Raw genomic sequence first — 27,293 nt, forward strand, 5'->3', positions numbered from 1 at the left:
ATTTTACGGTATATCAGTTGACACCCCCTATAAGACACATGATCCCCAAAAGACTGACAAAAGTGACATGCAATGACAGAAACATTAGCTTGTCACTCTTTTACAGTATGTGATATAAATAAATATTATATCGTTGTAAGGGAGTGACTTACCCCCGAATGCTTGGGTCACCAGCTTTCCACCGATATACCGGAATGTCATTGAAATGAAAATTGCGAAATAAAATAATTATTTGGGATTTTGCTCCATACATTAATTTTTTACTGAAACTTTCTCTAGGACACACAATGTTGATTGTTAAATAAACATTCCTTAATATGGGTCTGAACAGGGGTTTGTTATTTCTGGGCCACATTGTAAATTCTCTCATTTCTACATTTCTGTTACCATGCCTGCTAACTTGAAGGGGATTGTGCGACTGACTAGTCCAAGTTAACCAAAGCACACAAATAACAATGTCTGCAATAGAGAAACCTCTATAGTTAACACTGGTGTCTGAATTTGTTTATTAATTGTCTCTAAAAAGCGATCAAACATTGGAGCTTGTCCTCAGAATATCTGCTGTAGTGAGACTTCGAAGAGCTCCTGCAGGTGAAGGGCCAATACTAATGTCTATCAACATCATCATCATCACTCTCTGAACTACTATTATCACTTTCACTCCTCTTACGATGTTTCTTTTTCTTGTGTCCACTGTGGTGTTTGTGTTTTTTCTTAGACTTTCGGTGATGCCTGTGCTTGTCTGAAGAATGATGCATGTGTTTTCTGTTGTCCAGTATCTCTTTTGATTCAGAAGGATGTCTGTTGTCTTTGTTATGGTTTGCTGTGCTGTCATTTCCTTCAATGCTTGGAGAGAGTCTGGAGGGAGAGATATTCATTCTTTGTGTGAATGAATGGGAGAAAAACCACCTACCCCTCCCCTAAGCTAACATTTTGTCCTCAGTGAGAAGTGAGTGTTATGTTGTCTTAAGGGAGGGGTAGGTAGGCAGTTTCCCAGAAACGTATAAGATGATCCGAAAAACCTGGGATGGAGGTTGTTTAGTACCAACATTGAAATATTATTTTTGATAAATAATGATATAAAACAACCCAAGAATTGCAACTGACAGAGGACCAACCAGTGCTTTTATCAAAAAGAAAATAGGAAAGTTGAACTCGGAAGGCTTAAAAAAAAAAAACTCCAATAAGTAATCACGGTGTGGATTGAACTCTGGACCTATCTCAACAACAGCACCATTCCAAGGCTGTACTCCAAGAAGATTTGAAGGGAGCCCAGTGCTTTGAATCTGTGAATCCCAGGGTGTTCAGTAATATTAGGATTTCTATTAAAAAGACTAAGATTTCCTTATTGCCCAAGAGTATAGGTAAGTTGTTAGGGGAAACAGGGCACTGCTAGTGAATGGCCCTGCATTCATCCACTACCTCTCAAAAGTGCAAACTCTGATATGCTCACTCCCCAACCATGAGGCCTTTCAAGGGGGCTGTGCTGTCACTTCCTCAGTCATTTCTGACACCACCTGTCACCAGGTAGGTTAGGAGAAAAGGTCGCTGTTGATTGAGCATAATAATTACTCAGTCTGGAATTTGCTGCAGATGTAGGGCCAGGAAATAATATTATTAACCTTTCTCTCTCGAGGGACCGTTCTTAAACAATAAGAAAAATTTCAAACAAAATAACAGAAAATGTTTGGAAATAACAGAAGGGAGTTTTCTCCACCAAAACAGTCAAAATGAAAAAGAATGTTGCTTTCACTACTTGAAAAATGGGATTGTTGCTGTTACAATTCTCTCCTCCTTTTCTGTTGATTGTTGGTGCTTCCTGAGAGGATGTTGCCAGTTTTTGGGGCTGTTTTGCCTGTCACTTCTACCCCTTAGAAGTCCTCAATAATGCTTGATGTTAGCTCCTACAAGCTACATTATGTACACATGTAATACTTACCTGTCTGATATCTGTCGATCATCTGGATCACTCTCATCACTGCTGTATTTCCTTCTACTCCTCTTTTCATGCCGTTCCGATGTTCTACTACGTTCTCTATCCTTACTGTGCCTACGATGCCTACCACGCCCATCATCTCTTTCACGGCTCCAGTCCCTTTTACGATGCCTCCTATGCCTGTCCTGATCCCAGTCTCTCTCGCGTGATCTGTCTCGGCTCATATCTCTGTGTCTGCTTCTCTGATCTCGTCTCCAGTCTCTCTCAGATCGTTCAGATCCCCAGCCATTGCGAGGAGTACGACCTGGAGAAAGTTCATCTCTGTGGCTGAATTCATTGCCTGGATTGTGATACACATGCAGGAAGTTACAGTTCTTGCCTCGAGGGCATCGGTTTCTTTCAAAGAGACCTGCAAAAAACACAAAAAAAGTGATAAGAAGTGATGCCTACCCTGGGTGCCTGAAGTGTTTTTTTTCTCGCATGCAGCTGAATGGTTTGGTGTCAGTCAAAGGCTGACAGATCTTTGGTGAAAGGCTGAGGTCACAAGTGGCAAAGCTGCAAAAAACTTTTCCCTTTTTGCGCAGGTCACTATAAAGGCTTGACTGCAACCAGAAATTGCTCATGAAAAGTCTCTGGCACCAAGGGTAAGTGATGCTGCTACAAAAGCTAAATTGGTGAAATTATGGGATAGGCTGGTATATCTACAGAGAACAAAAAATAAGCCTGGATCGTAATGTTTTAGAAGGATTTGTATGGAGTCATCAGAGCATAACAGATAGTACTTTTATCTCCCTGCCAATTTGCACTAACAGGCTCATTTTTGGCAAGTGTTCAAAACATATTTCAGCTTGTTCTTTCTGGATGTGCCAGCCTATTCTATAATATCACAAATCTGAATTTTTGTGAAGTCACACTTCTCTTTTCTAAAGGAGGAATAAAGCATAAGACAAAGCCATTCTTACAAGAATCTTAGCCTTCTTGCGACCACATTTTCTGGCCGCTATATATGGCTACTTATTATGAGGAACATTCGCATACAAGGTCAAGCGAATGAATGTTGAAGGAATGTAAGAAAAGGAAAGAAATCAATGGCTAAGGATTGAATCTTGACACCTCTGCTTCCAAAAAATAAACAATCACTCAGGCAAGAAAATGTGCCAGTAAAGGGGAAGTCATTAATTAACAGATTTGAGTTATGGAGATGAGAGTTTAAACAGCAGTAAATACCAGGTGAGTACTGCTTACTATTATTTTAACAACCGGATAGGAAATTCATGTATCAGGGAGAACCAGACATACCACAAATTGCTGACTTCCACTTTGTTACTGGAGAGTATTCACAGGATAGCTGCTTTGATGCATACCAGCGAGCATTAAACATTGCAAAGGCTTTAGCACACTCCTCTTCACTATCAAACAAATAAAAATGACAAGTTTAAAATCTTCACATGAACTTTCCATGACCCTCACTTAAATTCAATGACTGTTCATGGCTGGAAAATGAAAATCTCAAGATGCACAACCTTCCAGGTTTTTTCTGCGACCATATGAATCTGAAAACACTAGGTGGCATTTACCGGCTAAACTGCACGTAAACATTCCCTCTTAAGTGTGGCTCATGATTGCAACAAACCTAAAATAACCAATAAAAAAATTTAATGACCAATTATTAATCTAACATGAAACAGCTTTACTTCTCAAAACCGTAAAATGCATGCTCTATTAATTTATTTTAGGCTGTTTTGTTACATTATGTTCTGATTTATAATCTAGAAGTATCTTTCAATTTTCATTTAACTGTTTTTACAATAAATATCAAATGTGATTAAAATGTTCCGTGTACAGTAAAAATTGTTTTTCCCTTACTCCCGGCTATTTTCTTTGAGTTCTGGATAACTCAAACATTTTTGATTTCCCTTGCAGGTTTGAGTTATAGAGTGTTTTCATATGACATCACGGCGGCCATATTGGTGTCCCAAAACAATGAAACGGCAGCCATGTTTGTGTCCCAAACCAATCCTGGGGGAGTTGAACTCTTTTCTTATGTAAACGCTTTCTTTTGTTCCAATAAATTTGCATAGATGCTGGCCAAGTGAGTGAAAATGCTCTACTGGGTGTTGGCTGTATTTAGTGGAGCTGAACCCAATAATGGAATAAAATTATTGCACAAAGTTTAGACAATCTAGGTTACCGATGATCAGTTATGACACACAGATAACCATGTACAGTAAAAACAATTTGCAGTCTGTCCCCTTTTTGAAACATTTTTTCATTTATTTAAAATATCTTACCTTGAACTGCACAACAGTTCCAGCCTTCTTGAATTCTGGCAGAGTATCTTCATAAAACTGCTTGAAATTTTCATAGGCTTCTTTGTCATCATACTTAACAATGAAAAAGAAAAAGGAGAAATTATTATGTTACAAAAATTTAGTACTAATTTTGACAAATTTGAGCAGTAATGTCCATTGAAGCCAACAGAATCCAGTTTTTAATTAACAGCCATGGATCCACATCTCCTTAATCTTAGTGTATTTGTTACAGGCCAAAATTAAATTCAGGTTAAAAATTTTTTAACTATTAAGTAGATTCTTAATTATTTTCCTTTTGTCTCCTGGCCCTAATTCATAGATAATTAGGGCTAAGAGACAAAGGAAATAGTGAATCAACCTAGGTTGAAAAATTTTAAGGCGAATTTTATTCTAACTAGTAACATATTTACTCTTAGTAGAGTTTGAGTTGCATTTTGTTTGGTAGGTGATTCTTCATAGCCATAACATCGAAATTTTAAGAACAGGGCACATCAGAAGCCACTGAGTCAGTATAAAATCACTGGCAATGCATACCTCAAGGCTAGTGTCCTGATCTGCCTCATCTAACATGGACTGAGACAGTCGAATGTCATTATACATGCCTGGAATCATTAATGTCACACTTGATGGGGGGCGTGGATGCTGTCTTGAACACCTATTGTAAGAAGATAATAGTTGCACAGGATGTTGAAAATAGGGCCTTCATTAAGAAATGGGGGCAGGGGGTGCAGACTCCCCTGGCTACGAGAAACATGACCTCTAGCTACATGTACCTTCAAAGAATAATAGAAGAGAAGTAGAACCAAAGGAAATGCCTAGTTGTTTGGTTACTGCCTTGTTGTGGTATTTACCAGACAACTTGAAATCTTAGTGACAGCCTTGTGATTAACCACTTATTTACTAATACAATATTTAATTTCCACACATTCTTTAGTTGGCACTGGGTACAATTTTTGCTTCAAGCTGTTTCAAGTATACAATGTTTCATTTATTTAATCAGGCACTTGAAGTTTAAAAGCATAAATTTTGGTACACGTAAGTTATTCGTTTAGATAAGGAAGTCAAAATGTTGGTCACCTTTCTCCAAACCTACAGGCTCCTGTTTTCAAGTAAAATGAACAATTCACTGTGTCCTGCATAGAGGAAAAGGCAAAATGATTAACTGTAGTCATAATTAACACAAATATTTGTTTATTTTAAAGTTTTTTAAGCAATACACCTGTAGATCTGTAATCTGAAAAAAGATAACATCATTTTGTTAACAATGGGTTAACACAGCTACTTATTTGGGTCTAACCAAATTATGAAAACTATAGAGGGTCTTAATGGAGGTCATACTCCCCCTTTCACAGACACAGAGGAAAAGTAAGTGGGTGTTACGAAAACTAAGACCCTCGAAAACTAAAACCTAAGACCTAAGACCCGTCTTAGTTTTCGAAGACCCCTAAAATCAAATCCATCAAAATATGAAGTCAAATTGTAATCGAAATAGGTCTAATCTGTCAAATTATCTTCTGTCCGATTCTTTCTACCAAGTTTTAGGTCCAATTTAACAGTAAATTTGAATGGTTCTATTTCCGGAAGCTGTATGTATTTACCTGCTCTGTGCCATAAGATTTTTTGTTACTTGAGGGGGCTAGAGGATTATGCCAGGCTTCTTCACTATGCTGAAATAAGATATTTTCAGTATTAATAATAATATTGATCTGATCTCCTTTGATTCTTCCAAGTAATAATTTTTTTTTTATATTTAAACATATAGCCTGCAATGTAAGTGTGTTTTAGGGGGTAGGCAAAAACTGCGTAACATTTAAGTTCATATTTTTGTGGCCAACATTTGATTTTGAGAATTTAAAATGGTGATTATGCAAGCAGAAGAAAACGTTTGCAATACAAGCTACTAAACTAAATGTAGAGTTCACTAAATAAAAGTGACAACAATGTGTATGATGGGAGCTGTGATGGTGACAGTGAGGGTGCAACATTGATGAAAATGATGAATAGATGGTGATAAGATGTCAATAAATATATATTATGGTGACAACGTTTTGTTGTGATGGTGATGACAAACAAACTACTCAGGATTTTAAACTGTATGAATGCCACATTTTCATAATAACATCTTTATCATTACTATTATTTCACTGGGTCAATTCACACTTGCTTTAAGACTTAAATTGTTCAACAGGGCTGAGTTCTTCAAAGCTGGGTTAAGATAACCCAGTGTTAGTGTGAGATTTGAATTCAGATTTGAAAGCTTAAAAAGAATTTCAGTTTTAATTCTTTTTGTCTACAAGTTGATGATTGGAGGCTCTAAAAATTACAGAGAAAATATTATCAGAGAAAATGCTTTTGAACATAAGAAAAAGAAACCTGGGTTGAATTTAACCCCGGTTTAAGCACAAATTGGCCTTCGAACAACTGAGCCCTGGCTATTTCACTACATAGTAAGTTCTTATTATCAATGACCAAAAATTGACCGTTCAAATTTCAAAAGTGACAAACATCAATTTCCTCCTAAAAGTATGAGAATTAATAAAACTATAAAAGTATCCCCAAAGGAAAAATGCTATGATCTTTTATCAAATTCTCCCAACTTATTCTGTAAGGAAATGTATAGAGATCAGTTGCAAGAATTTGTATGCAGATACTGGGGCTTAAAGGGTTAACGTTATCATCTGAGTTACAGACAGGTACAGTACCTCAGAAGTTGATGGTTTGTCCAATTCCCTGAACAAGGCATCCTATTGAAATGAACAGTCCATACATGGCTTGAGGTAACGTTAAGATTTTAAAAATCATAGAGATAAATTTGCTATCATCTAAACTGAGAGAAGGCAGATTAGCTACACAACCTTACTATTAATTTGCAGTCTTTAAAGACTGACAAAAAGAATTACAACAACAAGCTAATCACCCAAGTTGTTGATGAGTTGAAAATCAAAGTGTCTGCTTTGAAAGCACATGCAATGGTTCGTTTCTAGAGAAAGTGTGGTACATTGGGTGGGAAGTGAAAAATTGAAGTTAAAACTTTAACTAGCTTGAAATAATCTTGACCTTGATGTAGCATTCTGATGTTTTTTTTCCTCTAATTCCAACCACAAATAACAGAAAGCTCACCAGTGATCAAACTTCTATGTAGCATACAATGTACAAGCAATACATATCTGTAAATATTATTAAAAATATCATACCATAATTTAAATGACTTACAGTTAAGTACATTGTACTTTTTGTTTGTTTGTCTTCAAACAACTTAGATTTACATAACAATAATCATCATAGTTAATTTTGTTGGTTTTATTATGTTCACTCAGAAATGGGCATGATAAAAATTAATGTATAAAGAGATTGTCAGGGGTTTGAAGGGCCGTTTTAAGCCACAACCATCCTCAATGACCTAGAGGCAGTCGTCTTGGTCGGGAGATGCAGTGCACTGAAAGTTTTCAAGCACAGGCTTTTTCTTTCATCTTGCTCTTCCTCCCAACTCAACTGACTGTCCCTGGGTCTCCAAGAATCAGCCCTAACAAGTAAAAAGGAAAAACAAACAAACAAACAACCCAAACTTTCTACTCATCATACAGCTGTAGAGAACAAGAAATAAAGGGGCTACATCATGAGGACATTGCTGTACTGTTTTATAGGTCAATTCTGTCTGTCTGTAATAACACCAAAGACTAATTCTCATGGGAGCCCGAGAAAATAAATGTCAAAATTTCACCAGAATTGTGAAAAAAATTTCATGTGTAAGATGTCATTTTGTGAAATTTGACATTTAATATTTCTCAGGTTCTCATAAGAAATTTTCTCTGGTGTTATTACAGATAACTAAAATTATTATAACTATAGCCCTTGAAAAATGTAAAAAAGAATTTGATATTGTTTAAATTATTCTGGTACAAGGTTTTTGTCCACTGAAAACTAAAATTACTCAATTTCCTGATGGATTCCGTCTTAAGCTATTTAAAAAGATAGCAAATAGCATAACATAGCTGCTTTAAGTTACTGGTACATGCTAAAAAGTATTTAGGTTGTGCATGTATGTTAGCTTTATCTAAATGGAGTTATTTCTGATAAAAGATACAGAAACGTCTCTGATGTAATGGAGCCCATGTTTCAAGGACGCAGACTGTTGTTTGAACTTCCCTGATGTTGTTTCATGTTTGTTAAGGATCATCAGAAGTTCCTTATAATAATTAACTTACAATGATATATTGTTCAAAAATATAGAAAGTATTTTAAAGTATTTTCAGTCAGTAATAAAGATAACACACATCTGTTTTGTATACATCACAAAATAAGCTAGAATTAGTGTGCCCGTTTGCATGGCATTCATATCAACATGAGATGGTCTGACAGCATGTAAACATAGCAAGAGAGACAAAATTCAAGTTATGTCAATTAAAGAGCATGTGCTACACAAATTTCAAAGACAATGAAAGAAAATATACATAACTTTATATATCAATAGCAAAACATTTAACACCAAGATCTGCAGAACATACAACTGTACAAAAGACTGAATCCTTGCTCCTTTACATGTCTTAACACTGCTGCCTCTTTAAGTTTTAGTTTTGAGTAAGTTTCTTAATATTATGTAACAAAAACTGGTTACTCTTATCTTGAGAGGTAACTTGATTAGTTGGGATACAGGATTTTTTCAATGAATATTCAACTCCATCAACAATGACATCACCTCTTTCTCTTTGATGGCTTTTTGTTTTTGTTCTTCTTTTTCTTTTTCACGTCTCTGTTCTTCTTCCCATTCTCTTTTAATTCTCTCCTGCAACAAACAAGAAATTTAATATCAGCTCTTGAAGCCCTTAAATCAGCATTCATAATTATTGCCCATGCTGTCTTTCAAGGCATTACCTCAATCTTTGGCAATTTTGTCATTACCAGGATTACACCTGCACTCCCGCTGATCAACAGCCTCTCACTTAAGGTTAACATGTACATGCATTACCTCTTGTTCCAATTTTTCTTTTAACTTTCTTTCCTCATCTTCTCTCTTCTTTCTAAATCTCTCTTGAGCAATGGCTTCCCTCTCCAGCCATAAACGCTGTTGAGTTTTTCTGGAAAAAAAAAATGCAATAAGCAAGCAGTTTGCTTTAAAATGCAGATGACTTAAATGTGCTGAATTAATAAAAGGATTACCCCATATGCCTTTTTAAAATATTGCTGAACTTGAAATACACTTCAGTGATGAAAACTGTTTAATAGGATCATGGAAAATCCATTTCAAGAAAATAAATAAGAGTTTTATTGAAGGAGGAAAATGTTTTTAACTGCCATTTCTAATTCATGGAACCCACAGAACATTAAATAAAGCAATTTTAAAGTCTATTCATACACTAACTATCTCAGTAGAAAAAGTCTAGTTTTTAGTCACGGAGGTGCGATGAGATGTGGAAAGTGCAAGAGACGCAGAAAAGTCAAAAGAAGAAAGTGAGCAGCACGCTTGACCCAATGAATGTTCTGCTTGACTCAGATTCTACATTCTTACGTATGATCATAATATTCAGGTATGTATTTTCTTTTTTTAGTACATTGGAGGGGATCCCATAGGTTCTGTAAGTTCTCTTGGTTTCCCAAATTAGTTTTTAACTATGACTAACTTAAAAGCTTTTTAAAAATTATAATGTATTTCAGCTTTTGTACAATTGTGGATTGACAGGTTTCATCACATTCCATCTTGAATCAAATTCCTGATGATTAATGTACAGTACTGTCACAAATTTTTATTAACATTTTTATGCACCTTTCTTCTTCCTCTTCCAGTAATCTTTTCTTTTCAGCTCTTTCCTTTACTTCTAATTTGGCCCTGGTAAAAACAAAGTGTATTGATCGCAAAAGCCTTCTACAAAAAATACAATTAACTTCTGACTCTTAAGCCTCAAAGACAGGACTACTTATTTCATGCAATTTCATTCATACTGCACAAACTGTACATACATTACCAATACCTGCTGTTTCCGCAAAAACTGGACATACAACAAAATTTACATTAATTTAGAAACCTTTTCAAAGAATAAAACATCTTTGGAAAATAATGAGTGGACTATCTGCTTATTTGTTATCACTTTTTTCTGTTGATAAGCTATAACTTCAACTGTTCCATCAAGAGTTTGAAAAGCTGTGACTGTAGGGGACCTTCTTAGAGCAACGCACATGCATGACTTACATCCTTACCATGCCTATTACATACATCTACTGCAACAAAAGTAACAACAAACAATAAAAGATAAGAGGATCAAATCTAGGGTCTCGTAGCAATCTGGCCAAATAATTAATTACTTACTTCAAGATGGGGTCATTCTCTATTCTCCACTTTTCTGTAGGAATAAAACAAAACAAAGAAAGTGGGTGAATTTTACAGTGTGACTGGGAAAACTGTGAACACTTGAAATATGTCAGGAATGTTATTGTCTTACAAAAGAAAAGCCAATTAGGCATGAGAAAACTAAACCACAAGCAAGAAGGTTAATTAGTTTGTGGTTTTGTGACCAGTTCACATGTCCTGATCTTTGCTGTGATTGCTCATAACACAATAAACATTCCTGAGATATTTCAAGTGTTCACGGTTTTCCCAGTTGCACTATAAGCTCACTAAATGAATGTAAAAGATGTGATAAAGATGTGATATGTGACAGGACAGGAGGTGGGTAAGGAGTGAGGGGTATGTGGAGGAACAAGGGACCCAAACCTTCCACCTCCTGTACATTGCATTCCTGGCTCCTGCCCCTGTTTTCTTAGCTTCCTCCTTTTAGCCCTTAATATAATGCATTGTTCCATAATTCCCTGTATATCTCATGCCTCTTACCCTTTTACACCTCCCACCTCCCCTCTTTCCTCTCCCACCTCTGGCCCTCTCACTAATCTCCCGGGGCTCCCACCCCCATCTCCTTCCCAAGGGCAGAAAGACTCAAGGCGAACAAGGCCTAATAGTCTACCAGTTCTCGCAAGCAATCACCATACTAAAAATAATAATAAAGGCCCGTTTCAAACGTTGTGCTACTGCCGTGCTAAGCTGGCTCAACTGTAGCTTGACTGCAGCATGACACTAGCCTGACTTGGTTTCAGATGTCGAATTTAATTCAGTCGAATAGAACGGCTATTGCCAAAAACTAAACACAAAAATAAAGAAACGGTTTAGCAAATTTTTAAATGTATTCTAATGTATTTATAATTTATGAATTGAGTTTGGCACAGCAGTAGGGTGACATTTGAAACCAAGTCAAACTACTGCTGTGTAGCACGACAAAGCTTGCCATGCTACACAGCAGTAGCACGGCTTGGTTTCAAACATTACGCTACTGCTGTGCTAAAGTTGAATTTCATTCAATCAATTTGGTTCAGCATAACAGTAGCACAACGTTTGAAACGGGCCTAAGCCACCACTGAACAAAACAACTTGTGCAGTGCCTGGACACTTAATGAAAAACATTTGATGAAGAAACCTTGCACTGAAGGCTTTGTCAAGGACTTCTACCCTCTAGAGGTAGAGAGGGAATTTCCATTTCTACTCATATTAAGTTGATCTGACCTTCCACAGTTTAAATACTAATAATACTAAGTTCTTCACCTTCAATTTCCTCCTGCTCTCTTTTCTTCGCTGCTGCCTGTCTCTTTTGCCTTCGTCTTTCCTTTTTAACAAGCCTCCTAAATTGTTTGTGGCTAAAAATATGCACACGTATGTGGATATATAAGCTTATAGCACACAATATTTACTACAAAGAGATAGAAGAGTTCCTTTTTTTCCAAAAGAATACCAAGATTGGATATGATATCAGTATGCTTGGGTCCAGCTGACCTGATCGATAAGCTATGTTCTGTTTCGTTGTACTTTGAAAGTCAAACGTGCAAGATACAAACAATTTGAAAACGACAAAAACAATTTCAAAGGAAGAAACATGAAGAGTTAATTTACTAGAAGCAGGTTTATACCTGAGTTTAAGAGGGGCATCAGCTCTTTTAGAATCCTTCATAACATCTTCTTCTCTGCTTTCGTCTTCCTCAGCCGCCATGTTGGCTAGGAACCAGTTTCCCACTGCTCTTGCCTCGTTGTGGTGTAGATCATCCCCAGGTCTTCCCGGCCTTCAGCTCGTTGACAACAAAAATGGCGTCTTGTTCAACGTTTGTTTTGCAGCAGTGAAAAACGCAAATTTTCTTAGTTTTTCTTTCTGAGGACTTATTTCCTTAAAAGAATTAAGTGAGGAATAGCCATCATGGCTACTATGATAAACGGACAATTGATTTTGGAAGAAGAATATGACGAGAACTACCAGCCTACGGAACAGGGTGAGATATCTGAAAAAAAAAATAGTTCAACGTAGGATTAAATTACACAGTGAACAAAAGCGGTGTTTTTCAGACCTTAGATTAATACTAGTTTTTCGCGAATATATGATTTTTTGTGTTCAATGGACTGTTGAGGGACCAGTAAGCTTACATATTTATTTGGAGGTCAAATCACTAATTAGTGCTTTGATCTGTATAAATCAGCTGAGCTTTTAATAGCAATCGCGTTTGTTTTTTCTATGAGGTTTCTGGTGGAATGAGTTTTTTTACGCTGCAATTATTTCGGTGTGTTTACACGAAGTATTTTCTTTTACAGTTTTTTGGGTGAATTTTTAACTGCATTCCTATTCAAGGACATATCAAAAATAGGAGGTCAAGTCAATAATTTGCTGGCCAAGTACACTGTAGCCCTCATGTATGTTTGCAGTTGTACATCCTGGATGAGCAAACTTAAACATGCGTGAGGGCTATTAGTAGACCCCTTAGCTATATTTTATGTTGTATTGTGGATTGTGGAAATAGGGTATGCTGCTTTATCTATGTCAGTATCTGTAGACAAAATTATTTTTGTGGTTATTGTTTGTAATTTGCTCTTAAATGGAGTCACTTCATACATTACCTGTAATTTTTATCGGTATCCCTTTTTTCACATTAAGGAGGCCCTGCCGGGGGGTCCCATGTTGCCTGTCTGAATTTTAAAATGTCTTGTGTTGGTGTTTATAAATGCTTGTCACTTATTGTCAGCTTTGCCGTCACTGTTGCAATTTGGCCGAGGGAGGTTGTCTCTTGTCGTGATTTCATTTTACGCGCTGTCGCTACTTTTTGGGCCATGTCACTTGTTGGAATTTACCCTGGCAGGGTCCCATTAAGAGTTTTAATGAACAGGTATATCTAATAATAATATGTTGTGCCTGTCTGCCTACAGAGGTATTTGAGTATGCACTCTCAATTGGCATAGATCCTTACAAGGAAAGGGATCTCCTGTTTATTGCACGAGAAGGAATTGTAGCTCCCTTACCTCAAGACTGGAAACCTTGGTGAGTTCCAGTGTTCAATGTACCAAGAAAAAGGTCCTTGACTGTACAACAACTAGAAGGGGTTTACTGTAAATATTTTTGGTATACCATATTGAAAGATTTATTCTTTGTCATATGTTAGATAGGCAGGGTGCTAAGAAAATCAGTTTTACAGCTTGTCAATTGGGCATGCTGTAGTTAGCATGTACAATATACCAGCCCATAAGTCATTTTAACTAGCCCAGAAAAAAAAATTGATGAGCAGGTTTGATAATAGTTCTCCTGTAATTTGAATACCCCCAAAAAACTTCACTTGCCTGTAAGTTCCGTAAGAACAGAATTCTCTAGCCTGATATCAAAATCCACTAGCCCTGGGGTATTGGACACAACTTTCTTTGTACGCCGCATAGGCTTGTATAATTTATTATAGAAAATCTTGACGTACATGTGTTATTACTTAGTTGAATAATTTGCCAGCTTTTGATTTTCTCATAAATGTCTTTTTAGTCAAGATTCAACTGGAGAGATTTACTACTTTAACTTCCAAACTGGTGAGAGTGTTTGGGACCATCCCTGTGATGAGTATTACAGAAGCATGGTTCTTGAGGAAAGACGGAGAAGGAGTGCTGCGGGAACATCGTCAAAGAAAGATAATAAGAAGAAGGAGAAAAAAGATGGGACCAAAAAGAACAAGACAATGGATGGGCCATTAAAACAGAAGGTTTGAAAACAGTAAAAAAAAAAGGGGACTTGGGATAAAGCCCTAAGTGACTTCCAATAGATTGCTGATTCTGAAGCTGTTTCCGAGAAAGTGTATTATATTAGGTCAAAAGTCACTTTGAGCCTTATTCCTTTCACCCCTTCTGGGATGTAGCTAAGGAAAAGCTGAGCAGGCTTTTTTATTAGTCAAAACAGCTTTTTTTTCACAACTGCTCCTTCAAAATTCTCCCATGTCTTTGTTTTACCGGGCATTTTTAGCCAGCGGTAAGCTCTTTGTCAGCTGGTGAAATTAGCCCGCAGCTTGCTCTTAGTGAAACCCTGTGCGTGCCCCTTTCAAATGCTGGAATGCCAAAAAATAAAATTAGAGTGGCCTCATTATATTTCTTGTACATGTACAGTTTTGTGTAGCAGTGGGAGCAGGATGATGTAACAGTCAGCTTGTAGGGCCTGCAGCCCCACACTGATCACTCGCTGGATATTTATTATTTTCTTAGTTATCCAAAGATCAAATCTGCAGCCTTACTTAAACTGGCAATATTTCTTGTGTGTTTTTTAATTTGTGATATTGTGGTTCGTCTGGTTTGTTGTTCGTAAATATTGTGGATTTAGACTTGGAGGCTTAGCGTGTTTCCACTTGTAAAAAGCATTAATAATTACGTGACATATATAGTAAAATTACTGTATGTCCCGGTTCAAAATTTTCTGTGGTTTCAAATCTTGCTGTGTTCTTCGACTTTAAAGGGTCAAAAGGAAATGAAAAAAATTAAACCACATCATCTACTCTGTAAGCTTGTCCATCAGTGTTTTGTTTATTTGTCTGTTTGTTTGTTTGTTTATTTATTAATTTTTTTAAATCTCACTGAAGTAAGTTACAAAAAGTAGCAAACAGAAACTCACCCAATGTAAGGGAATCCAAGACAGTGTTGGATACTGGATTCTATGCTGTCAATTTGGAATTACAGTTACTAGACTCAGACTAATTTTTTGCTCGTGGAATCCAGAATTCAGGAAATTTTTGTTTGTGAAATCTGGAATCTTGGGCTTTGGAATACGGAATACAGCTCAAGGAATCCAGAATCCTATTTAATAACCATTGGAATCTGGAATCCAAATTCCTCTGACAAATTTCATTTTGTTTATTTGTAATAAAGCCTCTTGGTCCTGGCTTGGCACCCCTGAAAGGCGAAGGCTCCTTAGCTCCTTTGGGACGTTCATTGGGAACAAGCTCTCCAGTGGGAGGGACGTTTAGTGGAGGATCTCTTGGCACAGGGCCTATTGGAAGGGGATCTCTTGGAGGAACATCAAGTTCTTTGGGAAAGGGTCCTCTTAACGGAAGCTTGGGTACAGGTTCAATGGGTGGTATTGGATCTGGAAGTCGGTTTCCAACTGCAGGAAAAACTAAAGATCCCTTTCAAAATGCTCCTCTTGGTGGTATCAAAGACTCACCTGAGGTAAGTAAAACGCTTTTGTTCCTCTCTTGTTTCTGTTTATATTCTAATGGCATGTTCAATTGACTGTATTCTGGAATAAGAATAGATGGGATAAAGTCTAGAAATCACTTATTTTGACATTCAGTGCATTGCAGTGGAGAGATTTAGAATAACATTTATGGCAAATGGCAAATGTCAGATTCAAGTTGAGAATTTCTCAAGAAAATAAAAAATGTGCAGCAAAGAACAGTCATTTTTTAAATGCCTATTATAATTCAGTTTTGTGTTGTAAAAAATTGTTCCCTTTAATTCTGAAATGTTTTTAATATTTTGAATTTTTGCATCATTACCATAAAGCGATGGTCATCTGACAAAGAGAGGTTTGGTGGAGGTCTCAATGATGCTGCTGGGACAATTACATTGAGCACTGGGTTAGGAGACAACATCAATTTAAACCTCATGCCTGATTTCTCGGATGATGATGAAAAGGGACATGAGGTATATTAATCATTATAGTCATATTAATTTATTTATTTGTAATCTATCATCATATTTTAAATTTACTTATAATCTATACTCAGTCTACTTGTATCTTAACCCATATATGTGTTTATACATTTCTTTGTTTCTTTGAAATGTAGGACCCATTCAATAATATGAGCTGAAACTCAATAAGTTTTTTTGATCACCATAATCCATTATTCTGGTTAGAAAATCAAATGCTTTGCACCATCCATTTAAGAAGCTTCAGAAAGTATAAAATTATTGGCTGTTATGTGGGGTGATAAGATTATTAGTTTTTACTACTCTTCATAATTATTACTCAGCTGATTTGAATATATTTTGAAGCTGGTCCTACAGTGTATGCCCACAATGTCATATTTCATTGTTAAATGTTTATGCTCAAGAATTTCAACCAGGTGGTTTGAGGGGCTGTCATTAAGAGCCAGGGACTGGGGATTTCCCCTGGCTACTGTGACCGTGGCCCCTGGATACTTTGAATTCATATCAAAATAGAAGAAAAATAAACCACAAGAAATCCCTAGCTGTTTGATTCCCCGCCTACTTGTTGTATTTACCTGGCAACTTGAAATCTTAGCTTGGCATCCCTGGGTTTGTGTAAAATAAATAATGGTAAGCACTCCTTTCTACCTCTACCGTTTCTGTTAATTGTTCCTGTCTCCCATTAACTTGTTTTTTCGCAGAGTGACTTTGGAAGGCCAACCATTGATTTGGGTGTGCATGATATTGGAAACCTTGGTTATGAGGTGAGTCACACTTCTGATTTTCAAGATAGTGATAGTGTGACTACTCAAACCGGGGCACTTGTAAGAAGATTGTCCAATCACAATCATTTCTGAAAAAAAAAGATTCTCAAGTTTTTTGGCAAACAGACCAATAAAATTCAAGTATTCAACTATGCAATCGTTGAAAACTTTAAAACCATTTGAACTAACCTGACCTCTTAGGAAACAGTCTTCAAATCTATGAGCATTATTGGTCCGTTTGCCTAAAACCTTGAGAATCTTTTGTTTTCAGAAATCATTGTGATTGGGCAATCTTCTTCCAAGTGTCCCAGTTTGACTTTGAGTAGTCGCACTGTAAGTCGAACAGTAACTAAATGTACGGTACCTATTATGGTTTCAACTTTGTCTTTTGCTTTTGATAATTTTTAAACCTTTTTTGTATCTTGATTTTCTTTTGACTTTCAAGTAGTATTCCATCTACAATTTTAATATGGAGAAATATACATTTTTTATTTTGTAGGAATCAGATTATGAGGAAACTTCCAATCTCAACGCACCAGCTACTCCATCCATGAGTGATGTAGATGATGGAGAAGAAGTTGTAAGTCATAGTTTTTATTATAAATTTCAAGGGAGAAGTTTACCCTGAAAAGTGCGTTACTGTCCTAATCACAAATAATGAAGACAAATGGAAGATGCGGAGTTAAGTCCAGGAAACAGTTTGCTAGCCTGTCGGCTGAAATATATTGGCAATTGTGGCACAGATTTAGCCCATCTGAAATGATGATAATGATGATGAAATCATTTGAAAAATCTAGAAATGAATTGTAACTTTTCAAAAGTTCACCATAAACTTTGTTATTATACATTGTACTCACTATCTGTCATCTTTATAAAGTTAATTTCACTTCCACAGTAAAATTTTCTTTCAACACGGGCTTGTAGTAGTCATGATAAAGTCATGATAAAGTAATGGCAGTTAAATGACAGTATCTCAAAATAATAACTGTGTTACTTTGAATAACCCAGTAAAGTTGATTTATGACTAGGACGGCCAGAGATACTTTTCTAAATTTGAGAAACGGTACTATTAAACACAACTTTTATTGGTTGTCTTTAACAGTTATTAAAGACGACTGATCTGCATGTGCATACTGTAGTACAGAAAAAGCAGTATTTTCACTCTCTCTTGATCTATACACAGGACTTTGGTATCAACAGGACGTTGTCAGACAGGTTGGAAGGAATGAGTGCTGAGCTTCTGACTCCAGCACACAGTGCAACAAGAGCTGAGGTAAAGGAAAACATATCAGGCATCAGGATGATTAATAGTTCTGTCTGTGTGTCCACCTTCTTTACTAGACTGTTCAGTCTCCTATTTTCCATAAGATTGTCCTGGCACTGGCCAGTTGTGCAAAAGGTGGATAGCGCTATCCACTGAATAAATCACTATCCACTGGAAAGATTGGTTTCCCTAATACTTATCCAATGGATAGCGCTATTCATCTTTTGAACAACTGGGTCCAGCTAGATCACTGGAAAGCACTTACTGTTATGGGTGCCGCCATTTTGGTTACAATTTACTAAGTGGATGGGTGTCGGTTTTTATAACCGTGTGGGGAGGGAAGAAAGAAACATATTTTTCTCGCCTCCTCCCAAACTGTCCGCCGTTGTGCTAAGTTGAGTTGATACTCATCCTCAGGTTAGGCATGGTACATTTGAAACCAAGATGGCTGCCCATAAGAGAAATGTAAAAAGAGGTAAAGGCACACACAAGCCAGAGGCCCAAATGGCCGGAGCTTATCCTGGTTTCCTTAGCATGAATCAATGAGTATTGCTACTCCCCCCTGGATGGGATGCTAGTGCATTGCAGGGTTAACCCCCAGCAGTGTGTTGCTGGTACCCATTTAAACACCTCGGTGAAGAGAGACAAAGTCGAGTAAAGTTCCTTGTCTAGGGAATTAACATGACGGATGAGGCTTGAACCCTAGACCTCCAGATCTGGAGTGCGAGGTGTTAACTGCTCAGCCACACATGCCTCCACATAAGAGTGCTCAATTTTGATGATCTTACAGAAACACAATGGATTGTGAACAGTCGTACTTCCTGACTATCTTTGTCTTGGTTTTACCTGAATAACTGTCTTAAGCAGTAATAAGCCGATTGAAATACATACTCAAGGAATGAGGCTTAAAGATGGTTTTACTCAGTGTGAATAATTTATTGTTTGTTGTTTGTTTTTTGGGTCAATTTAGGTTTTTGTAAAACTGCCCACCTACCCCTCCCCTAAGCTATCATTTTGCCTTAAGTGAGAAGTAAGTGTTAATGTTAGCTTAGGGGAGGGGTAGGTGGGCAGTTTCCCACAAACCTAAGTTGATCCTGTTTTTCTTTTCTTTTTTTTTTCATGGCTAGGGCGGTGGTGTTGTGGGTGGTTTAAAAAGTAATAACATCCTGCTTCAAGATTCCAATAATTCCAGGTGAGTGAGCTTTTGGCCAAGTCTTTCATTCACTGTGTGAAGTTATAGCCTGCGTGCAATGCACATGTCTTCTATTTCCTTTGTTGCATGCAGAAAAGGAGTTGTACACATAGAACCTTTATACAAACATTGTCCGACCTAAGATTGTAACTATGAAGAAACTCCTAGGCAATAAAAACTTACCTCTTCTGAGCCTTTTTACTTGAACTAATAATTTGATATTAATTTAAGTTTGTTTATACCACAATTAAAGATTAAGTGGAATAGATTTTTAAACTAATCACAAAGGCTGTAAATCCATAAAATGCTCTCAACAGTCAGTTATGATCTTTTCAAGCTTCTCCAATGATAAATTATAATTGGAGAAGCTATTATGTGTTGATTCTGTTAATGTATTCTGTTTTTAATGACAGGGAAATTGGTGCGAAAACAGACAAGAATGAAGAGGAGAGAGTCCAGAGAGCTAAGTTACAGGCAGAGGCTGCAGAAAGGTCATTACCCATAATTGTATCATATCCAATAAGAGACAAAGCACTGACAATGAAAATGAGTCTGGCTGCCTTGAAAGCTTAAATTACTAGCATGGTCTCAGTTAGTATGTTCACATGTGGCCTTAAAAAGCTAACCTGCATAGCTGGCTGAGGAACTGCAAAGCCGTGTAGAGAATGGGAATAAGGGGCTTTGAAATCTTGACATTTGCGAGTGTGATAGCAAAAGCAATTCCGCCAGCTACACAGACTGTAAAAAGCTAAAACCATCTTGCACAGCATAATAAACAGTACTACAGGAAAGTGCTGCTCAACCTATAGCTAATATTTGAATTGGCCACACTTTAGGATTTAACCCAGACTAAAAAGTTAGAATCATGTTGTACAGAAAACCGTGGGCACGAAAATTTTCCGGGAGTTTAGTTTGCAGATTGGCGATTTTTTGTGTTCAGTGGGAACTAATTTTTGAGATTAGGACAGAATGGTTTTTCTTGCTGGGAGTTAACTAGTAGCTTTATTTTGATAGTTCACGCTTAAGGATTTCAACCACATTCAGTTTTACAGCATAATAAACAGTACCACCTGAAAGTACTACTCAGTAGACTTCATTTGACATTTGACCGGTCACACTTTAGGTTTTTATCCTGTTAGATAGGGGGCCTCTCAAACTTAAGCCGAATGGCTGATTTCTCTGTTTTCCCTTTTTCTTTGTGCTAAAACAGAAGAGCGACACAACAGAAGGGACAGGAAGCAGCTCAAATACAAGAACAAGAAAGGTGATGCTAAGTACTGATTGCAAACCGTGTTGTGTTTTGTTGTTGTACAACTATACCTGTTTCGTGTGCCACCTCAAACTAAATTTATGAAGAGGTCTTTTTCTTTGAAATATTAACCTCCTAGGTTCTCTCGCACGAGGGATAAATAATTCATTTTTTCAAAGTACATGAGAGCTATCATCTTGTCGCACCCTAACATGCCTGTTGTACAATATGAACCAGGGGCATTGTAGCATTAGGGTGGATTTCCACTGTCACGTAATTTTTACTTGCGTAAGCAGGTAAATTGTACCCGCGTGAATAAAATAGAGGAAGGTCGCGCGCAAACGTAAAAGTCGAACCTCGTTTAACTTTTACGTTTACATCCAACCTTTCATATATTGCCTCTATTCTATTTACGCGCGTACGCACGGAAAACTTACTCAACAGTGGAAATAGCTGGAAATCCACCCTTTCCCTCATGTTTCATGTGTGTTAAATCCACCACATTTCACTCGGTTTACACGAGAAAAACGCGTAAAACATGCGTGTTAAAAAATACACGCAAAAAGTAGCACCAAAATACAAAATTTGGCGGGATGTTTTTGTAAGATCGTAAGCATTGGCAGTTGTTTAATTTATGATTATCCGAGACGTACACTGAACGCATGCCATGTTTGAAATCTTCTCCCTACGCGTTGTTCACAGATTGCGCGCTTGGATAGCAGCCATCAAGTGTTTAGCTTCTCTTCCCAGCGGAAAGCTTTGCACGGCTCTCTGGTCGAATAGTTTTTCTTTTTCTCTCAGTCAAAGATCACAGAATAATTCAACTCGAACTTCCATCTTTCGCCACAGTGGACAAGGATAAGAATGCTTAACCATCAAATGTTTTGATCCGTCAGACCCAATTTGTTTCAATAATCTGTTCACTGGCATGTTGTCCTTCAGTACGTACCGTGATAGCAGTCTCCTTCGATCTTCCTAGAAAAATCGGGAAGAGGAAGGATATTTTTTTAGGAAGATCGAAGGAGACTCTGTTCGCAGGGTATCCTTCAGCAACATGATTAAAAATAAAATATTGCTCTAATGAGGCCTTATTAAAACTGCTGTTTTAAAAAAATCAGGGGCAGCCAACGAGAATATACTTCAAAACCACTTAAACATAGCATTTTTGAACGTATTTTAGTATTTAAACGGGAGATATAGGCATATTTTTATCCCCTAAAAATTTTTCATCTGTTCGGATTTCCTAGCTGAGAGTCTAGTGATCCGAAAATTATAGGGATCAAAACTTACCTTTTCGAAAATTTCAGCCAGAAAAAAGGCTCCCGAAAATTCTAGGTGACTTTTTTTGGGTAAAAATCCGTTAAAAAGGGGCAATTATACTATTTTGGGGGGGGTCGAAAATCCTAGGAGAGGCAGGCAAGCAAGAAATTTAACAACAAATGTTCCGAAAATTCTAGATCTCAAATCGTCTTCCGAACAGATATTTTCCAAAAATTGTCATTGGGTGCCCCTGAAAAATAAAATTGAAATCCAACCTTCCGCCGATCAACACAAAGGCTTGGAATTCATTTTTTTATTTTTAAAAACAGCAGTTTAAGGCCTCATTAGCGCAATATTTTATTTCCATTATTTGTTTTTATGGGCGGACTTTTTCAAACTATGGGAGTAGTGGCAATTCAAGTGAAATTTTAGAGTCAAACCATTCTCTGCCGCTTTATACTTTCACAATGATGTTATTCCACTTTCATTTCTAATAATCTCATTAGTGCTCCTTATAATTTCATTTGTAGTAATTAACAGGTATAGTCATTGTTTTGGAGCCTAAAAACAATAGCTACACTTTTAAATTACACTTGTAAAAGTTTCACTGATTTGTTTCAATTCCAATGCCATCACTCAGTTTCACACTGGAACTCTTAGTAATGGTCTTGAAGGGGCTTTGTCACACAATTTGCTTTCTTTTCAGAAATATAAGGCGTGTCTTCATATCAGTTGAATTCTAAATAGTAATAGTCCAGTTTTGTTATTGCGACTATATTTAGGCATTGCTGAGAACTGTTTCCTGTCATCTGTTGTACGGATGATAACTGTGATAAGAATGGACATGGATTGCCGGCCTGCGAGCAAGCTCTCCGGGGCGCTGAAACTTAAAAAATTCAATTTTTTTCATGTTTTACTGCTTTGCCCTGCAAAACTCCCCAAGAAATTATTATGGTTAGGGCTCCCTGCTTGTTTGATATCTTCTTCATAACTCTAAAAGGGCATTTTGTTTATGAGTAAGGGAACTAATGAGCATGGCTTTCAACTAAAACATCCTCGTGATGAAGCCTCTTTAAGTTTTAGTGCTTGGCTCCGTGCTTTAACAGTTTAAATCGTCATTCTGTGGGTTAGCAAATCCGTTTCCAACCTTTAAGTTACTCACTCAAGCAGGCAGTTAGTTTGTTGCTCACTGCAGTCAGATGCTGAAGCACCCACCACAGCAACGAAAATGTCAAAAGCGCACATGATTCACGAGCAAAACAACAGCTCTGCACGTGCATCACACTTCACACTTTTTAGTACATTTCTGTCAAGTCCATTGCACGACTACCACGTGAAGCTTCCTAATCCGACCGAGTTTTATGGAGGATGTAAAAACACGACGAAGAATATTCCTTTTTTTTTTAACATGGATACAGTCCAAACCAGTCCACAAGCGTTCAACTCTTGGAAAAAATTCTTCTACATTTGAGTAAGGTTAAGTAAAGATGATTGACTTTTAAAAAACGAAAATTCATTTTTCTATGCTGACGTTTTCACTGCCCTTGTCATTGTGGTTAAGGGTTTAAGCTGGCTAGTGTTTGTTTATTTGTCAGAAAGTCTGTTTATCAGTCTGAGAGTCCATCGGCAGCTATCCATTCGTTTCTCAGTCAGGAATCCATTCAGTCCTCATCCTGAGAGTTAGACGAAACCTTTCGTTTATTTTTACCCGCAGACTCGCTAAAGAAGCAGCTAAAACCATCGAAGACATGAGAAAAGCTACAGAGAAGGAACTGAACGAAGCCAAGCAGAAACTCGAAAGGGAGAAAGAAGATGCGCTGGAGAAGCTGAAAGAGCAGTATCAAAAAGAACAGGACAACGAAGAAGAACGTCTGAGAAAAGAACACGATGCTGTTATGAAAACACTCGGGGAAAAAGCCAGGGAAGATGCTTTAGAAGAGGAGGCTATGCTGCAAGAAGGCAAACAAGATGCCATGAGAAAACTAAAGCAGCAGATTCAGCGGGAACAAGACGAAGAAGAGGCTGCTTTGAGGAAGAAAAAGGACGAGGCTTTAGATCTGATCAGAGAAGAACTACAGGTATGAGCTGCCTTTATTCTGGGGCACCCAACGACTGTTTTCTGTAAATATCTGTTCGGAGAAGCAGATATCACCTAGAATTTTCTATTACTTGAGGACGGCTAGAAATTTCTAGATGGCTGTTCCATTAATGCACAATTTTCGAAACTTATCTAATAAATTCCCTAGGTTTTTCTGAAGTTTAATTTTTCACTTTTCACTCCTTAGGTTAGACTAATTTTCGTACAAAAAAGGAAACCTGAAATTTTCGCATTCAAAACTTGTATAGTTGAGAGAGAAATGAGAAAGATTATCACTTTCGTAAAACGTTAAATTGCCTCTAAAATTTTCGGGAAAATAATAGTGAGGCCCTTGTAATTTCGAAAAGACTCAAGTTCCCCTAAGATGACCGAACAGATACAAATTTTTTAGCGCCGCTTAGAATGCATTTCTACATCTAAAAGTACCCTGGATAGCCTAAAAAGTGTTTTCAGTGTATTTAGGAGGAAACCGTCGTTGGGTGCTCCTGTTTGTTTATTATGTTTTTCTCCCTTCCCTTTAAAGCTTCCTGGATTTTTTTAAAGTTGTGATTGTACGAGCAGTTCTTTTACGAAGCCAGGTTCTTGTAATCACAAGAGGAATTTAACGTTCGTTGACGCGGCCAAAAATTTAAAAGCATCAAAATTTGACATACATATAAAGTACTTCCACTTACACGGGTACTCACAATAGAAGACTAAAACGTAGAGCGCTTCTCCAAAAGGCAGAACTGGTCGGCCACATAGCAGGACCAGTCATTGTCAATGAAACAGACTTTTTCCAAGAGTTTATGCTTAAAAACCATCTCCTTCATGCTTGCTATATAGGATTTGACTGATCTGCCTGCCGGGATAGTTTTGATTTTAGAAAGTGTATTCGGTCTCATAACCGCGGGAATGGCCTGGCCGGTCTATTGTGATAAATGGTAAGCGCTCATTAGTATCACTGGTACAAAAATTTAACAATTATTGGACGATGTTGAACAACAAGAATAATTGATCTGCTCGCCACTGACAAATCAAGATATTTGGCGATAACCGAGTTCAAAAACTGTTTTATCATTCGCTCACCGAGTTTGTTTGTAAGAAGCGATCTGTCATTTTCACGCAGACTGATCGCAGGAAGGAGAAAAGGGTTGTTTCATTTGTGCATGAGGAGAATATTATTTGCAGCCAAACACAGTTGCGCATTAGCAGACCATCATTTGTAGGCAGTTATTTGCAGGTCAGGTGGTGGGCTTTCGGCCGGTGAAAAGGACCAACAATTTGCATCGAATGATAATATGCTTTTTTTGTATTTTTATTTTTTCGTTCGCCAAACTGCAGGAACAAGAAGAAGCTGAGAAGGAGTTAATGGCAGATGAAAGAGAAACAGCATTGAAAAATATGAGGGAAAAATTTTCCTCTGACATGGAAGAGGAGAAAAAGAAACTTGCTGAGGAACAAAAGGAAGCTTTGGAAGAACTGCGGGAAAAACTAGAGAAAGAAAAAGAAACGGTAAGTCACTTCAATTAGCAAGGATTAGAACAGTGGGTTAGTGCCCGGCCTTTTCGCTATTTTCGTAGCAAGAAATTCTACTTGTCGTGAACTACAGATCGGACGGGACTTGTTTTTGGCTCTGATGTGACTAACATCTTGCATACTGCAAGAACTGGAATGTTGATAGGTAGTCTTCCTCGCAGCTGTTCTTGTCTTGTCACGCGACGCTCTTCCCGAAAAAACGGCTGCTCACATTCGAACATAAGAGATAGGGCGGAGCGTTGCGTGACGAGACAAAAACGGTTGCCAGGGAGACCAGTTGATAGGTGGCCTATCTGCAATGATAAAAATGTGATGGGGAATTTAAGGCCTGGTGAAAGATTTTCCGTTCGTCATGTCACTTGTTTCCGGCTCATTTCTCAGGCGTTGGAGGAGCAGCAGCAAAACAACGAATATGAGCTCCAGCAGCTGAAAACAGAATTGATAGAGAAACACGAGAAAGAAATGCAGGAATTACAGACGGAGCTTGAGGAAAACCACAATAATGATTTGGCTGCTGCTAGAAAGTCTGCAATGGAGTCCAAAGCTAACTTTACCATGAGCATGGACTCGCTTGATGTTGAGGTATGGATTCAATTTTGTGATTTGCTAAAAACAAATTAAATATCAACAGTAAGCCCAGAACCAAAAGTAACTCATCCACGTCCATTTATGTTTCATGCGTAGCGTGCATGGCAGGCATTGAAAAGGGTGGGGGATCGGGGGAAGGGAAAAAAGGAGGGAGTTCGCACTTGTCTTCTCGTCCCTCTCCAAAAGTAACTCACCCACCTTCTTTTTCACGCGTTGCGTGTGTAGCATGCGTTGAAAGCGGTGGGGGATTATGGAGAAAGAAAAAATGGAGGGGGCGGAGGGGGTCGCACTTGTCTTCTCCTCCCTCTCCAAAAGCGACTCACCCACCTTCTTCTTCATGCGTTGCGTGTGTAGCAAACGTTGAAAAGGGGTGGGGATTAGGGGGAAGGGAAAAGGCAGGAGGGATCGTGCTTCCCCCCGCCCGCCGCCTTTTCAGTATGCCTGCCACGTAGGCTATGTCATGCCCCCCTAAGTATAATCTCCGGGTCCCCTAGTTCTATTTGAGAATGGAATGTCTGAGAGCGTTTCCCTTGTTAACAAGTCATCTGAAGCTTGTTTGTATGATTGTTGTTTATTAAAGGTTCAGCAGGATTTTGTTAAAAAGAAGAAGGATTTGGAAGCGAAATACGAAGAACAGTTGGTGAGTAGTCATTATTTTTTCAAATATCTACCGTTACGTTTATGTTCCTGCTCTGAAGACAATAGTAACATAAAATAGGGATTCAGAGCAAATAGTTTTGCGGAGCGTAACATTTTGACATTAATATCTCCAAAAAGAAGAAAAATGTCCTTCGAATCAAAGTTTTGAGTTTTTAGTTTGAGATTGAATATTGGTTTAAGTGCAAGTTTGAGTACGAGTGTAATTTTGAATCTGAGTTCAAGTTTGAGTTTTCAAGTCTGAATTTGAGTTTGAATCTGTGTTCAAAGTTTCTGTTCGAGTCTGAATTAAATTTCTTAAAAGTCTTAAATTTAGTTTCTATCAAAGTTTGAGTCCGTTTTCGAGTTCGATCCGTTTCAGTTCGAGTTTGGGTTGGAGCTGGGGTTCGAGTGCTTGTTCACGTTTGAGTTAAGTGTTTCAAGTTTTAGTGTGTATCAAAGTCTGAGTCCGTTTTCGACTTCGACTTCGTTTTTGTTTTAGTTC

General features: G+C 37.6%; 2 protein-coding genes across 2 annotated transcripts in view; one reads left to right on the plus strand and one right to left on the minus strand.

Moving 5' to 3' along the window:
- Positions 1 to 334: 334 nt before the first annotated feature.
- LOC140950035 (uncharacterized) lies at positions 335 to 12,281 on the minus strand. Its single transcript, XM_073399193.1, has 15 exons — positions 12,196 to 12,281; positions 11,834 to 11,925; positions 10,550 to 10,583; positions 10,010 to 10,072; positions 9,215 to 9,323; positions 8,945 to 9,031; positions 6,951 to 6,992; positions 5,847 to 5,915; positions 5,326 to 5,381; positions 4,783 to 4,903; positions 4,228 to 4,320; positions 3,514 to 3,569; positions 3,236 to 3,345; positions 1,940 to 2,345; positions 335 to 858 (listed from the first exon to the last, which is right to left on the minus strand). The coding sequence occupies exons 1-15, from the start codon at positions 12,273 to 12,275 to the stop codon at positions 606 to 608; spliced, it is 1,671 nt and encodes a 556-aa protein (XP_073255294.1). The 5' UTR covers positions 12,276 to 12,281; the 3' UTR covers positions 335 to 605.
- Positions 12,282 to 12,367: 86 nt separating this feature from the next.
- LOC140950188 (uncharacterized) overlaps positions 12,368 to 27,293 on the plus strand; it is a 29,894-nt gene continuing 14,968 nt past the window's right edge. Inside the window, exons 1-15 of the mRNA XM_073399388.1 lie at positions 12,368 to 12,549; positions 13,475 to 13,586; positions 14,073 to 14,286; positions 15,437 to 15,736; positions 16,073 to 16,213; positions 16,921 to 16,983; positions 17,483 to 17,563; positions 18,167 to 18,256; positions 19,375 to 19,439; positions 19,853 to 19,930; positions 20,650 to 20,703; positions 23,663 to 24,026; positions 25,370 to 25,540; positions 25,946 to 26,146; positions 26,733 to 26,792. Coding sequence (XP_073255489.1) covers positions 12,477 to 12,549; positions 13,475 to 13,586; positions 14,073 to 14,286; positions 15,437 to 15,736; positions 16,073 to 16,213; positions 16,921 to 16,983; positions 17,483 to 17,563; positions 18,167 to 18,256; positions 19,375 to 19,439; positions 19,853 to 19,930; positions 20,650 to 20,703; positions 23,663 to 24,026; positions 25,370 to 25,540; positions 25,946 to 26,146; positions 26,733 to 26,792 — 2,067 coding nt within the window. The 5' untranslated portion in view covers positions 12,368 to 12,476. The remainder of the gene's footprint in view (positions 12,550 to 13,474; positions 13,587 to 14,072; positions 14,287 to 15,436; positions 15,737 to 16,072; positions 16,214 to 16,920; positions 16,984 to 17,482; positions 17,564 to 18,166; positions 18,257 to 19,374; positions 19,440 to 19,852; positions 19,931 to 20,649; positions 20,704 to 23,662; positions 24,027 to 25,369; positions 25,541 to 25,945; positions 26,147 to 26,732; positions 26,793 to 27,293) is intronic.

Source organism: Porites lutea, chromosome 10, assembly GCF_958299795.1.
Source record: "Porites lutea chromosome 10, jaPorLute2.1, whole genome shotgun sequence".
In the NCBI taxonomy this organism is placed as follows: Eukaryota; Metazoa; Cnidaria; class Anthozoa; order Scleractinia; family Poritidae; genus Porites; species Porites lutea.

What these genes read in the sequence shown, in the direction of transcription:
- LOC140950035 (XM_073399193.1), bottom strand. Translation starts at nt 12,275, where the DNA reads ATGGCGGCTGAGGAAGACGAAAGCAGAGAAGAAGATGTTATGAAGGAT. An exon ending in AAGAAAAATTGGAACAAGAG is followed by an intron (nt 9,032 to 9,214) that starts GTAATGCATGTA and finishes TGTTTGTTGCAG; the next exon opens with GAGAGAATTAAAAGAGAATG. An exon ending in AATCTTATGGCACAGAGCAG is followed by an intron (nt 5,382 to 5,846) that starts GTAAATACATAC and finishes TCCTCTATGCAG; the next exon opens with GACACAGTGAATTGTTCATT.